Source organism: Sus scrofa, chromosome 1 (assembly GCF_054392235.1).
Source record: "Sus scrofa isolate SSC_HxYL_T2T_F1_AM1 chromosome 1, Sscrofa_HxYL_maternal_Yorkshire_Landrace_v2.0, whole genome shotgun sequence".
Taxonomy (NCBI): Eukaryota; Metazoa; Chordata; class Mammalia; order Artiodactyla; family Suidae; genus Sus; species Sus scrofa.
In genome coordinates, this window is record NC_139383.1 from 233,592,210 (window position 1) to 233,607,437 (window position 15,228).

The 15,228-nt window shown below is 44.6% G+C and overlaps 1 protein-coding gene across 8 annotated transcripts in view; it reads right to left on the reverse strand.

Moving 5' to 3' along the window:
* Window positions 1-11,347: 11,347 nt before the first annotated feature.
* Window positions 11,348-15,228, reverse strand: part of APBA1 (amyloid beta precursor protein binding family A member 1) — a 239,843-nt gene continuing 235,962 nt past the window's right edge. For all 8 annotated transcript variants that reach the window (XM_084987534.1, XM_084987523.1, XM_021064701.2 and 5 more), the window contains one exon: window positions 11,348-15,056. In XM_084987534.1, the coding sequence (XP_084843660.1) occupies window positions 14,985-15,056 (72 nt within the window). In that variant the 3' untranslated portion in view covers window positions 11,348-14,984. The remainder of the gene's footprint in view (window positions 15,057-15,228) is intronic.

Genomic DNA, 15,228 nt, shown 5'->3' on the forward strand with positions numbered 1-15,228 from the left:
GGGGGTTCAGATTAGTGATAAGGCTGTGCTTCTGCCTCCTACTTCTCAGACTGGCACCCTCAGCCCTCCAAGAATGGCTTCTCCCAGCCTAGCAGAAGGGACGGAGAACTGGCGGGTTTCTGTGCTCTTGCGCCCAGCTCCCACAAAAACTCTGGAGGTGGCCCAAGGCTGAGGTCAAGGCACTGTGCTCTCCCTGTCTCCGGGCCAGTGGGAAGATGAGACTTCCTGACCCCATCTCTCAGCAGCTACGGTTATATGAAGGAGCCAGGGAATGCAGTTCTAGCTGCCTATTCACTGTGTGGCTTCCGGTGAGTCCTTTTCCTGTTTAGGACTCTATAGTTAACATACTTGAAAAACCGGGGCGCTGTAATGGGTGGCTAAGATTTATTCACGCAATCCCCATCTGGGATTTCTAGGTGCTTGCCTCGATTTGGCATTTCTGATGTCATGTCACCAGAGGGCGCCAAATCCTAGCTCTTGCTGGCAGTGGTAAGCTTGGGAGGTAAAGAGATGTATGAGCTGAGTGTGATGGAATGTGTGGGTTTGTGTGGAAACGTGTTGTATGCACACAACACGAGCGTTCTTACAATCACCAATATTTACAGCTATCATGCTCTACCCCACTGAATTCATCTCCAGCCACTTATTTGCTGCCGTCCTCTCTGTTCCAGCCACACTTAGCCTCCAGTACTCCCTGCGAGATAGGGCCTCAGGGCCTTTGTATGTGCTGTCCCTCCAGCTTGGAACACTTATTCCCTAGACATCCACAGGAGCTCCCTCCCATTACTTCCTCTCAGAGAGGCTTTCTCTAGCCATCCCATATAAAATTGTATCTCCAAACTCATTCTGTAATCGTATATTTTTTCTTTTTTTAAAAAAAAGTAATTAAAAAAATTAAAGTGTGGTTGATTTACAATGTTGTACCAATTTCTGCTGTACAACATACTGACCCAGTCATACATACACACATATACATTATTTTTGTCATATTATCTTCATCACATTCTATCCCCAAAAGATCAAATATTGTTCCCTGTGCTATACAGTAGGATGTCAGTGCTTCTCCATTCTAAATGTTATAGTTTTCATCTACTAACCCCAAACTCCCAGTCTATCCTGCTCCCTCCTCCTCCTACTTGCCAACCACATGTCTATTCTCTATGTTTGTGGGTCTGTTTCTGTTTTGTAGATAGGTTCATTTGTGCCCTATTTTTTATTTTTTATATGAAAACTCATTTTAATGATTTTTTCTTATTTAATGCCATCATATAGGACACAGTAAATCAAGTTTTGACAAACTTTTTCTGTAAAGGGCCAGATGTAGAATAGTTAAGGCTCCGTGAGCCACAAACACCCCTTATTCTTTTTTTTTTCTTTTTTTTTTCAATTATAGTCGATTTACAATGCTTCTTCAAGTTCTGTTGTACAGCAAAGTGACCCAGTCATGCACAGTTCCCTGAGCTGTACAGTAGGGTCCCATTTCCCATTCATTCCAAATGTAACAATTTGTATTCACCCCCCACCCCAATACCCATCCATCCCACTCCCTCCCCCTTCACCCCTGAAAACCACAAGTCTGCTCTCTTCAGCCATGATCTGTTTGTGTTTTTTTAGATCGGATCATCTGTTCCATATTTTAGATTCCACAAATAAGTGATATCATATGGTATTTGTCTTTTTCTTTCTGGTTAACTTCACTTACTATGAGACTCTCTAGTTGCATCCATGTTGCTGCAAATGGCATTATTTTGTCTCTTTTATGGCTAAGTAATATTCCATTGTGTATATGTACCACATCTTCTTAATCCAATCATCTGTCAATGGACATTTAGGTTGTTTCCATGTCTTGGCTATTGTGTATAATAGTGCTGCAGTGAACATGTGGGTGTATGTATATTTTTCAATGAAAGTTTTGTCCAGATATATGCCCAGGAGTGGGATTGCTGGATCATATGGTAGTTCTATATGTACTTTTCTGAGATACCTCCGTTCCATAGTGGTTTTACCAATTCACATTCCCACCAAGAGTGAAGGAGAGTACTTTTCTCTTCACACCTTCTCCAGCATTTGTTTTTTGTTGACTTGCTACTGATGGCCATTCTGACTGGTGTTTAAGTTGGTACCTCATTGTAGTTTTGACTTGCATTTCTCTAATAATTAGTGATGTTGAGCATTTTTTCATATGCCTGCTGGCTATCTGTATGTCTTCTTTAGAGAAATGTTTATTTAGGTCTTCTGCCCATTTTTCAATTGGTTCATTTTTTTCATTGTTGAGTTGCATGAGTTGTCCGTATATTTTGGAGATTAGGCCATTGTGTATTGCATTGTTTGCAAAGATTTTCTCCCATTCTGTGTGCGTGTGAGTTTTTTTTTTTTTTTAAATGGTTTCCTTTTCTGTGCAAAAGCTTTTGAGTTTAATTGGGTCCCATTGGTTTACTTGTGTCTTTATTGTCATTGTTCTTGGAGGTGGATTGAACAAGATGTTGCTGTGATTTATGTCAAAGAGCATTCTGCCTCTGTTTTCCTCTAGGAGTTTCTTTTTAGGGCTGAACGTGCAGCATATGGAGGTTCCCAGGCTAGGGGTTGAATCAGAGCTGCAGCTGCCGGCCTATGCCAGAGCCACAGCAACGCCAGATGGGAGCCGCATCTGTCGCATATACTGCAGCTCATGGCAATGCTGTATCTTCAACCCACTGAGCAGGGTTAAGGGATTGAACATGCATCCTCATGGATACTAGTCGGGTTCTTTACTGCTGAGCCATGATGGGAACCTCTAAATTTTTTTTTTTTTTTGTCTTTTTGCCATTTCTTGGGCTGCTCCCGCGGCATATGGAGTTTCCCAGGCTAGGGGTCGAATCGGTGCTGTAGCTGCCAGCCTACGCCAGAGCCACAGCAACGCAGGATCCGAGCCGCGCCTGCAACCCACACCACAGCTCACGGCAACGCCGGATCGTTAACCCACTGAGCAGGGGCAGGGACCGAACCCGCCACCTCATGGTTCCTAGTCGGATTCGTTAACCACTGCGCCACGACGGGAACTCCCCCCTAAATTTTTTAAAAGTTTTATTGACATATAGTTAATTTGCAATGCCGTGATAAATTCTGCTGTAGAACAAAGTGACCCAATCATACATATACACATATTCATTCTCTCTGATTCTTTCCCCACATTGATTTTCACAGAATATTGGGTAGAGTTCTCTGTGCTATACAGTATTTTTCTTTGGTCATTCTAATACCTCAGTGTGCATATGCCAATCCCAAATCACCAGTCCATCCCTCCCACCCACCCCAATCTGTCCCCTTTGGTAACTTTAAGTTTTTCAAAGTCCCTGAGTCTGTTTCTGTTCTGCAAATAAGTTCATCTGTATCTTTTTTTTTTTTTTTAAAGATTCCACATATGGTTGATTCGATTTTTGTCTTTCACTGTCTGACTAACTTCACTTAGTATGATAGTTTCTAGGTCCATCCATGTTTCTACAAATGTCATTATTTCATTTTTCTTTGTGGCTGAGTAATATTCCATTGTATATACGTACCTTATCTTTATTCATTATTCTGTTGATGGACATCTAGGTTGCTTCCGTGTCTTGGCTATTGTAAATAGTGCTGCAATGAACATTGGGATGCATGTATTTTTTCGAATTATGGTTTTCTCTGGATAGATGCCCAGAAGTGGGATTGCTGGATCATATGGTAGTTCAATTTTTAATTTTTTGAAGAACTTCAATACTGTCTCCCATAGTGGGTGCATCAGCTTACATTCCCACCAGCAGTGTAAGAGCAGTCCATTTTTTCCACACCCTTTCCAGCATATATTATTTGTAGACTTTTTGATGATGGCCATTTTGCCTGGTGTAAAGTGCTATCTCATTGTAGTTTTGGTTTGTGTCTCTCTAATAATTAGTGATGTTGAGCATCTGTTTGTGTGTTCTTTGGCCATCTGTATATCTTCTTTGGAGAAATGTGTATTTAGATCTTCTGACCATTTTTTGATGGGGTTGTTTTTGATATTGAGCTTCAGGAGGGTTTGTATATTTTGGAGCTTAATCCCTCGTCAATTTCTTCATTTGTAATTATTTTCTCCCATTCTGTGGGTTGTCTTTTTGTTTTATTTCTGGTTTCCTTTGCTGAGCAAAAACTTTAAGTTTAATTAGGTGCCATTTGTGTATTTTTGTTTTCTTTTCATTAGGAGGTGAATCTGAGAAAATATTGCTTCAGTTTATGTCAAGGAGTGTTCAGCCTATGTTTTCCTCTAAGAGTTTTATAGTATCCAGTCTTATATTTAAGTCTTTAATGCGCTTTGAGTTTATTTTTGTGTATGGTGTTAGAGAATGTTCTAATTTCATTCTTTTACATGTTGCTGTCCAGTTTTCCCAGCACCACTTCTTGAAGAGTTGATATTTTCTCCATTGTATATTCTTGCCGCCTTTGTCATAGATTAATTGACCATAGGTGCTTGGGTTTATTTCTGGGCTTTATTTCTATCCTGTTCCATTGATCTATATTGCAGGTTTTGTGCAGGTACCATACTGTTTTGATAACTCTAGCTTTATAGGATAGCCTGAAGTCAGGGACCCTGATTCTTCCAGCTCCATTTTTTCTTTCTCAGGATGGTTTTGGCTTTTTTGAGTCTTTGGTGTTTGCAAACAAATTTTGAACTATTTTGTTCTAGTTCTATGAAAAGTATCATTGGTAATTTGATAGGGATTGTGTTGAATATGTAGATTGCTTTGGGTAGTATAGTCATTTTGACAGTATTGATTCTTCCAATCCAGGAGCATGGTATATCTTTCCATCTCCTTGTATCATCTTTGATTTCTTTCATCAGCATCTTGTAGTTTTCAGAGTACAGATCTTCTGCCTCTTTAGGTAGGTTTATTCCTAGGTGTTATATTCTTTTTGATGTGATGATAAATGGGATTGTTTTTCTAATTTCTTGTTCTGATCTTGCATTTTACTAAACATAAATGCAGTCAATTTTTGTATGTTAACTTTGTATCCTGAAATTTTACCAAATTCATCAATGAGTCTAACAATTTTCAGGCAGCATCTTTAGGATTCTCTAGGTGTAGTGTCATGTCATCTGCAAACAGTGATAGTTTTATTTATTCCTTTCCAATCTGGATTCCTTTTATTTCTTTTTCTTCTGTGATTACCATTGTGAGATATATGTATAATCTCAAAATGGTAACATATACATATATATTTTTGGCCTGCACCCTTGGCATATGGAGGTTCCCAGGCTAGGTGTCTAATCAGAGCTGTAGCTGCCAGCCTACGCCAGAGCCACAGCAACACAGGATCTGAGCCACATCTGCAACCTACACCATGGCTCACAGCAATGCTGGATCCTTAACCCACTGAGCAAGGCCAAGCATCAGACCTGCATCCTCATGGATTCCAGTTGGTTTCGTTAACCACTGAGACACAACGGGAACTCCCCGTTCTGCTATATCTTAGATTCCACGTATAAGTAATATGTGCTATTTGTCTTTCTCTTTCTGACTTACCTCACTTAGTATGATAATCTCTAGTTGCATCCATGTTGCTGTGAATGGTATTATTTCATTCTTTATAGCTGAGTAATATTCCACTGTATTTAGGTACCACAACTTCTTAATCCATTCATCTGTCAATGGACATTTAGATTGTTTCCATGTCTTGACCATCATGAGTGCTGGGAGTGGGCATCCTTGTCTTGTCTCAGATTTTAGCAGGAAGATTTTCAGTTTTTCTCCATTGAGTATTTTATTGGCTCTGGGTTTGTCATAAATGCTTTTATTATACTAATATATGTTCTCTTTATACCCACTTTGTTAAGAGTTTTTATCATGAATGGATTTTGAATTTTGTCAAATGTTTTTTCTGCCTCTATTGAGATGGTCATGTAGTTTTAACTTTTCTTTTGTTAACGTGATGTATTACACTGATTGATGCATATATGTTGAACCATTCTTGTGATTGTGGGGTGAATCCCACTTGGTCATGGTATATGATTTTCTTTTTTTTCTTTTTTGGCTGAGCCCATGGAAGTTCCTGGGCCAGGGATGGAATCTAAGCCACAGATGAGACCTATGCCATGGCAGTGGCAACACTGGATCCTGTGCCAGAGTAGGGATCAAACCCATGCTGCTTCAGAGGCAACATTGTTTCATAAACCCACTGCACTACATTGGGATCTTCAAACTTTGTTTTTTATGTGTTGTTGGATTCAATTTGCTAAACTATTGTTGATAATTTTTGCATCTATATTCATCAAAGATACTGGCCTCTGATTTCCTTTTTTGGTGTTATCTTTGTCTAATTTTGGTATTAGGGTGATGGTGGCTTCATAGAATGTCTTTGGGAGTTTTCCCTCCTCTTCAATCTTTCGAAAAAGTTTAAGAAAGATCAGTATCAGTTCTTTGCATGTTTTGTATAATCTGCCTGTGAAGTCATTTGGTCCTGGACTTCTGTTTGTAGGAAGTTTTTAAATTTCATATTTAATTTCACTTCTAGTAATTAGTCTGTTCAAATTATTTATTTCTCATGCTTGTAATTTTTAAAAAATATTTTATGTAAGTGTAGTTGACTTAACAATGCTAATTTCTGCTGTATGACAAAGTGACCCAGTCATACATATACACATATCCCTTCTCTCTGATTCTTTCCCCCTATTGATTATCACAGGATATTGGGTAAAGTTCCCTGTGCTATACAATAGGTCCCCGTGGGCCAGTCATTCCATATACCACAGTGTGCACATGCCAATCCCAGACCTCCAATCAATCCTCTCCCCCTCTTCCTGTCCCCTTGGTAACCACAAATTTGTTTTCAAACTCTGAGTCTGTTTCTATTTTGTAGATAAAGTTCATTTGTGCTATATTCTAAACTCCACATATAAGTGATATTATATGATATTTTTCTCTTTCTGACTTCTTCCACTTAGTGTAACTTCTAGTTGCACCTATGTTACTACAAATAGCATTATTTTGTTCTTTTTATGGCTGAGTAGTATTCTACTGTATGTATGTATCACATCTTCTTAATCCATTCATCTGTTGATGGACATGTAGATCATTTCCACATCTTGGCTATTGTGAGTAGTGTTGCTATGAACATAGGGGTGCATGTATCTTTCTGAATTATAGTATTCTCTGGATGTATGCCCAGGAGTGGGATTGTTGGATTCATATGGTAACTCCGTTTTTAGTTTTTGTAGGAATCTCCATACAGTTTTCTTTTCTTTTCTTTTCTTTTTTTGTCTTTTTTTGCCATTTCTTGGGCTGCTCCTGCGGCATATGGAGGTTCCCCGGCTAGGGGGTCGAATCGGAGCTGTAGCTGCCAGCCTATGCCAGAGCCACAGCAACGCAGGATCCAAGCCACATCTGCGACCTACACCACAGCTCACGGCAACGCCGGAACCTTGACCCACTGAGCAAGGGTAGGGATTGAACCCGCAACCTCATGGTTCCTAGTCGGATTTGTTAACCACTACGCCACGATGGGAACTCCTCCATACAGTTTTCTATAGTGGCTGGGCCAGTTTACATTGCAACCAGCAGTGTGGGAAGATTCCTTTTTCTCCATATCCTCTCTAGCATTTGTTATTTGTAGACTTATTAATTATAGCCATTCTGACCTGTGAGAGGTGGTACCTCACCTCATTGTAGTTTTGATTTGCATTTCTTTGATAATTACATGCGTGTGTATTTTTATTTTTAAAATGTCGCTAAGATATATGTAGTAATTGGTCTGTTCAAATTATTTATTTATTTTAATATATGTGTGTATATATACATACACACATATATAAAATTTATCATTTTACCAATTTTTAAGTGTGGTATTCTGGAGCATTAAGTACAATCTCATTGCTTTGCTACAATAGCAACTGCCCATCTATAGAACTTTACCTTTTTCTCAAACTGAAATTCCATTCCCATTAAACTATAATTCCCCTTTCTGCCCTCCATCAGCCCTTAGCAACCACCATTCTTCTTTCTATCCTATGACTTTGTCTGCTCTAGATATCTCATTAAAGTGGAGTCATACAGTATTTGTCTTTTTGTGACTGGCTTATTTCTTTATCTTAGATGTCTTCAATCTTCACATTGTAGCGTGTATCAGAATTTGCTTCCTTCTAAAGGCTGTATAATATTCCATTTTTTATATATACCACATTTTGTTTATTCCTTCATCCCTTGTTAGATCCTTGGATCCTTTCCACTCTGACTATTGTGTATAAAGCTGCTATGAACATGGGTGCATAAACATCTGTTCAAGTCCCTGTTTTCAATTCTTCTTCTGTGTTTTATTTTTCCATATTGCATTTATCATTATCCAATAGTCTTCTCTTTCCCCACAACCAGTGATGCAAGTGATTTCTGCTTAGAAAAGATAATCTCAAAGATTATATTTGTAGGGTCTTAAAGGACCTGAACCACTTTTTCTAACCTAGCAACTTCATTCTAATTCCTTTTAAAAAATCTATAAATACTTAGTTCTTAAAAGTACCCTTTAGATCAGCCATTTTACTTGTTTCATCATTAATGAGTTGATAAATCTTTGATACATGTTCATTCTATATTTTTATGAGTCATATTCTTGGCTTTTAAAAATGTATGCATTGACATTCCAGAAGTTTTTACTAAGAAACAAAACCTGCATTTGTGGGATGAAATTAAATGTTTCAGTCATTTGTAGAACCCCAGAAGCCAGGTGGGGGCTGCAGGTATGCTGGAGCCACCAGAACTAAGCACCAGCAGTATGTATGCTTCTAAGAGGTCAGGGCTGGTCTTCCTAAGTCATGGCCCTTGCTTGTGCAGTCTGGGGATATGCAGATCCCAGGGAGCTCGTGAGGCCCTGGCTCTGTGGGACCCAGGAAAGCTGGTGTGCTTGCTTCAATACGGCAGTGGCCTATACTTAGCAACTTCCAAGAGCCAAGCACATTCTAAAGGCTTCAAATGCATCCACTGATTCTCATACCGTCCCCACAAGACAGATAGCATTTTGCAGATGAGCAAACAAACTCCATGGGGTGAAGTCACCAAGATCATGGTGGGAGGGGAAATTAGAGGCAAAAGACTTAAGTGCAGGTTCTGTGATGGTTCTAAAATGAATAGGTCTGTGTGCGTTGTGATAATGGGGGAATTCTTTCTCTGCTCTGCAATTTCAGTGGAGATCAATGCTGAGCAAAGTGTGAGGTCCTACCTGAGTAAGGGACACCCTCACCCTTGGGGGCAAATAGCACCCACAGGGGACAGTGCACCTCCAGGGGACTTGCTGAGGGGTGTCCAAGAATAGGGTCTCCACCAGCTGCTGCTCCCATGTCATCGTGGCGACGTGAGGACCGTGGCAGGGTGCTGCCAAGTGGGGGAGAGCAAGATGCAGTCAAGGGGCTCTTTACCCCCACGGCACTCCTGGGGTGGGCAAAGAAGTATTTCTTCTGTCCCAAGCCAAGGGAGGGGAACCCCTGTTTGGGTGCCCATGCCCTTCCCCCCTCCCACCCCCACTGGTGAGCATCTTATTGGTGGAAAGTTGGTGGAGACCTGCTTCATGGGCTTCATGGGCTAGATCAAGTGTGTCTAGCCTAGTTCCCTCTAAGGGGTGACAAAAGTGGATGTCACGCAAGCTTGCTGGCTCATGGGACTAGGGGCTGCAGACTTGCTGGGGACATAGCTCAGGTTGAAGATGTATACATTTTGGAGAACTGTGGCCTGAGGGGTCAGTCGGAGGATGGGGCTGGGGGTTTGAGGGACACCCAGTGCCTGGGGGCTGCTCACCATTTGTCAACAGGGAGACCCCAGTCAAAAAACTGGATCAGTGGAAGGACCCAGACAGGGAGAGGCCTGTGACCTTTCTAAGGGCGATGTCTAAAGTTGTCCAGTTTCTGCCCAGATCTCACCTATATCTTTTCCTTAGAGGGGTGGTGTAGGGAGGGAAGGGGGGAAGCTAAGCTCCTCTCCCAGTGCCTGGAGCCCAAGCCTAGCCTAGAGGTGGAGCAGTTTTTTTTTTTTTTAAGTTTTATTGAAGTATAGTTAATTTACAAGTCTGTGATAATTTCTGCTGTACAACAAAGTGACCCAGTCACCCATATATACCCATCCATTCTCTCTTAGATTCTTTTCATACATAGATTATCACAGACTACGGGTAGAGTTCTTCATGCTACACAGCAGAGCCCTGTTGGTCTATTGCGTAGTTTTGATGGGATATGAATTGAGGTTTGTAAAAGATAAGAACCTGGAAAGGAAACTGTAAGAACCAAGGGACCCAGAAGTATAATGCTGAGTTTATCAGCTGTGATGGAATGGGCAGCTGGGAGCAGTTGGAAAAATAAGTATAGTCCTTGAATTCTCCACGCCTCGGTCTTCTCATCTGGAAAATGGGTATGATAGCAGCATCTACCTCTTAAAGGCACTGTTGGGATGAACTGAGTTTGTCTGCGTAAAGCCTCTGGAACAGTGCCTGGCACATAGAAGATGCTAAAAGACGGGCCGTTAGTCAATTTCCAAGTTGTGACTTCATGCATCCGTGCGTTGTGTTTCCTTGCTCCTTTCCTTGACAGCAGACATCTGTGTGCTGTGGGATCTGCTTTCTGTGAAAGGGGACAGAGGTGGGGATGGGGCCCCTGGGGCCAGGCTTCAGGAGGCGGCCAAAGGACCTCTAGTGCAAAGCACGTTTTGCTCTCCAAGGCTTTTGGCAGCCCCAGTGCATGGATACTCAAGGGCTGGGACCATGCTTTGCAGTGAAGATGGGGCAGTTGTGTCCACAGAGAAAAAGCATTAAGGACATTTTGCTTTAGAAATAGGGCTGCATACTGTGTGGGGGAACTGGGCAACCCCCAGCCCACCCCTGGGAGCAGGGAGGTCATGTCTGGTGAGCTTCCAAAGGCAGAATTGCAAGGAGCCCCAGATGAATCTTCCAGAAACTCCTCAGGAAACTTCTGCCAGGTGACAGCAGGGGAAGGCAGGACAAGGCACAGTGTTCCGTCTACTAGCCACTTAATCAGGGCTACCTCCCTAACTGGGGAGTTCCTGGGGGAGTAATTCACTTCTGTTTCCCTTCCCTCACGGAGAAATTCCAGAGGGTTCCCCTCTCCCATTCTGTGCGTGCCAAGGAGGCCAGGGAGACTGAGGATTATCGGCTTGACCAGGCGACAGAGTCTCTTGTTTTTCATCGCCGTGCTGGTTTCACAGAACGTTCCCATTTAGGAAGTGGGCTCTGGGCCAGGAGGGAGCCCCTGGGGATGACTAGGAGGCAGGATGACCAGGAAGCAGGATGATATCTTCCCCCACTCGCAGTCTCGTCCCCCCCCACCCCCACCGCCTGTCCCGCCCCGAGTCAGACACTCAGCCGGGGCCAAGAGGTGAAGTTCTTGTTTATTGTTGTAGCAACTCTTAACAGACATTAGCGTTCAGTTAAATAAAGGAAGAGAACACATTACATACATCACGACCCCCAAAACGGTACGGAGGAAGGGGAGGGCGGGCCAGCCCGGGGACCGGACTGTCAGAGGAAGTACATTCAGTGGGTGTGCGGCATCCACATTCCAGGCTCACGTGTATATATATCTTATTTATAGATTTATTTATATTTATATATAGAGATCGAGTTTTGTGTATACAAAGAACCATATTGTTACAAATACAATACTATACTTCTCCCCACGCTTTACAATAAGCTCTATTCCACCCTCTTTACAGAACAATAGTACAAGTTGATACTTTAGGGGCTGTGCTGAATATGTACAAGGAATGTCCTTCCCACAGCGTCCCCACCACGGCCTTGAGGGAGGGATGGGACCAAAGATCGGGTGTATGTGTGTGTGTGTGTGTGTGTGTTGTGTGTGTGCTCAAGTCAGCCCCAAAGTCGGCCTCAATCAGGGAAGGAGCAGACAGACGTGAAACTCAAACCAGCAAGTGGCCGTGTGGGTGGGAGAGTAAACACACCTACAAGGAGGTGGGTGCCCTTGGTTGTAAACATTGGTTAACAGCCTCACCGCTGGGTCAGGGGACCCGAGAAGGGCTCGTGGTGGGGTGCCATCTGCGCGTGGACAGCGTCTAGGGTGTGAATAGGGCTGTGGGCTGGCGGGAGCGATGCGGGAGGTAGTAGGTTACTCTGGGACTCTCCGAGGCCGGTGCTGATGGGTGTGTTCAGAAAGCAGACCCGGCGGCAGCAACGCGAGTCCAGCGCCCCGGGGATGGGTTCCAGGTCTGGAGGAGCCGCTGCGGGGAGGGGAGCAGGCTCCAGGCATGGGGCTCTGGGGGCTTTGTCCTCTCGTGAACCCAAGACTGATGGTGGCTCCCTGAAATGCTCACATTTGAGAAGACCGAGGTGGGGTGGGTTCTGGGGCATCCTGGCTGGACCAGGAGGGGTAGACGGATCTGGGAATCTGTCCCCAAAGCTGAGTCACCAGCACGATCTAGCCAGGCAGCAAGAGTGGCTTTTTGTCCAGGGCCATGTTTGGGAAGGCTGCTCTGTACAGTCTTCCCCATTACATGGGGTTTTCAGATATTTACAAGTATAACTATATAAACTGGGGTGTCAGAAAGGCAATGCACCACCACCTCCGGGGGGACTTTCAAAAACAGTTACTATTAAGATTCTGCCTCTGTGGTTAATTTCCAAAGGTGGGTTAATTCCCTCTATCCAGTGGGAGCAGGGAAATGAATACACTTCACCCGGCTGAATGTGGACCAAGCTACAGAAATATTCGGGGTGAGAAGCCACTTTTAGTAACACAAGAGTATGTGATGGATAATCTTATATTAAAGTACTATAGCCTTCTAGGAGAGTTTACCAACACCTGCCAAGACACTTTCCAAGATTTTTGCGCCATAGCAAATAAAGTACATTCTATCTCCTCTCTCCTTTGGGTGAAGATACTTCCCTGTAATTATGCAGGAGGCCACCCAGGGATGTGATGACAGGGTTCCTGTCCCCTGGCCAGGCAGGCAGACGCCCTGAGCAGTCACTCTGGGAGTAGACGGTGTTGGTGATTTCCCAAGGCTCCTTTTGCCTGAAATACCACCCAGCATACCTCAGTGCTGGCTCACCACCTCTGTCTGGCAAAGGAAATATGAACTTATGACTCTTCAGTATTTACTTATCTCATCAGACACTATAGTTTGGTAAATGGACAACCTGGAGCGGAGGTTCCTGGCTCCTCTCATTTGTGGTAGGTCAGGCTTGGGGCGGGTCTCCCAGCAGCACTCAGCTAAGCATCCTCAAAGGCGATCCAGGGGTCCCCAAAGGCCCACCCTGGACCCTTGGCAAAGGGGCAGCCCCGCCACTCTTGAGCAGGGCTTGTCATCTAGTGACACTGGGAGTCCAGCCATTTAACGCTGATGAAAAGTTCAGGTTTGTGACTCTAAGCATAAAACTCAGAGATCCCTGGGGCCCTGACGAACACATCTCTGGTGGAAGTCTCCTGGTGCTATTCTTTTCCCATTTTCTCCCTTCCCCAAATCCCTCCATTCGGTATATAAATACTTACTGCCCCACAAGTGCTCACCGGGTTCCCATTTGCACAGACACAACCTAAATATCCCAGATGTTGAGAAGAGGGACTATATTAATATCACAAAATATATTAGTTTCTCTTCCCCTGTCTCTCCTGAGGTTGCAAACAAAACAGAAACCAAACCAAGCCACACCCCACCCACATAAAAACAAAACGCTCTTTGGACCAATAGTACACAAAAATTGGCTCAGAATCCTGATACTACGAAAACATCAGCACTGAACGGAGACGAAACCCATGGACCTGAGGCACCGGATGAAAACATGTAATATTCCACGCCAAAGACAAGCTCCGTCAGGCCCCCCGAGGCAGCACGCTCTTTCTGGGACACATCTGGAGATCCTTAGGCATTGCTTGAGGTCACGACGGTCCCCATAATTGTGGGGTTTATGTACTTGGTTTGGCCTTTCAAATGTCACAGCCTGCCTAGTGGTCCTGAGCAGGGAAGGCTGGTCCCACCTCGGGCCAGGAAGCACGACAGTGACATAGGATCCTCGCCTCAAGGGGAGCAGTCCATCCCTCCCAGACTCCCAGCGTGATGTGTGTGCACATGGAGGGTGGGGGTGCAAGGGGGCTCCCACTAGAACACAAGCCAAGGCGCTGCTGGCAGGGCCGGGCCTCAGAAGGACGTCTCTCTCCAAACAGAGCTCAGCAGCCCCCACAGGCCTCATCTGCCGGGGGAAGGGGTCTTGCGGGGAGGTGATATGGGTTTTCCAGGGGCTCTGGGTGCCTCCTTGGTGGCAGGGAGGAGGGAAGGGTGATCTATGTGCCAGTGAGACTGTGTACGTACGTGTGAGATGCCGAAGGAGGCAGAGAGTGCCTGCCCGAGTTTATCTAACGGCTGGTAACCTCAGGAAGCTGAGATGCCCTGGAAATCGCCCATTTCTCTGCAATGCGGTGGTTTCCTTGTCCAGGGCAGTTTCCCTCGATCCTTGGGTGAAAAGGCTCAGATTAGAAAACACAATTATGTTGAAACTGAAACCAGCGATAGAAGAGGCGTAAGGTTGGCTCAGAAATCCTGGGTGGACGTAACGTATGCTGCCCCCAGGACAGTGGGCAGGCTTATCTATAAAGACATGGGCCGGCCCCCCTGTTACGACCAGGTTCCCGTACACGGAGGGGAGGAGAGCAGAGATCAGCGACTGGACTGTAGGCACTGCTGAGTCAGCTTCTTCCTCACCCCCAGGAGCTCCTCAGAGAGGGCTGCACCTCTGGGGAAGCGAGGATTCTTCCTGGGTGGTGACAACCCTCAAGGGAGTGCATACAAAACTTCCCTGGTATTAAAAACAAAAAATGCAAACTGGAGAGAGACAGAGCACAGAGAGGGAGGTCTCTGTAGATTCTTTTCCTCCTGTGTCAGACCGAGTGCTGGGCGTGAGTGGGGAATGTTTCAGTGGGCACACAGATGCAGCACGAGAAACACAACCACAAGTGAGGAGAGTCCTCCATGCATGCCGCGGGCGCGGGTGCAGCCTCAGATGTACACGGGCTGCTCCTGGGCCGTCAGCAGTCTGTACATGGCAGCCGGCATCGTCTTCATGTGAATCTGAGGGCAGAAGCACACATTAATGCGGACTGGGGTTCTGGGGGCTGTGTGGGCACTGCAGTGCCTCTCACCGTGGGGGGAGGCTTGAAAGTACACCCTGTTCATCTCCCCCCACTCCCATTACTAATGGGGACCTGACCCAGGTGGCCTCCAGGAAGACCAGAATCCAGGG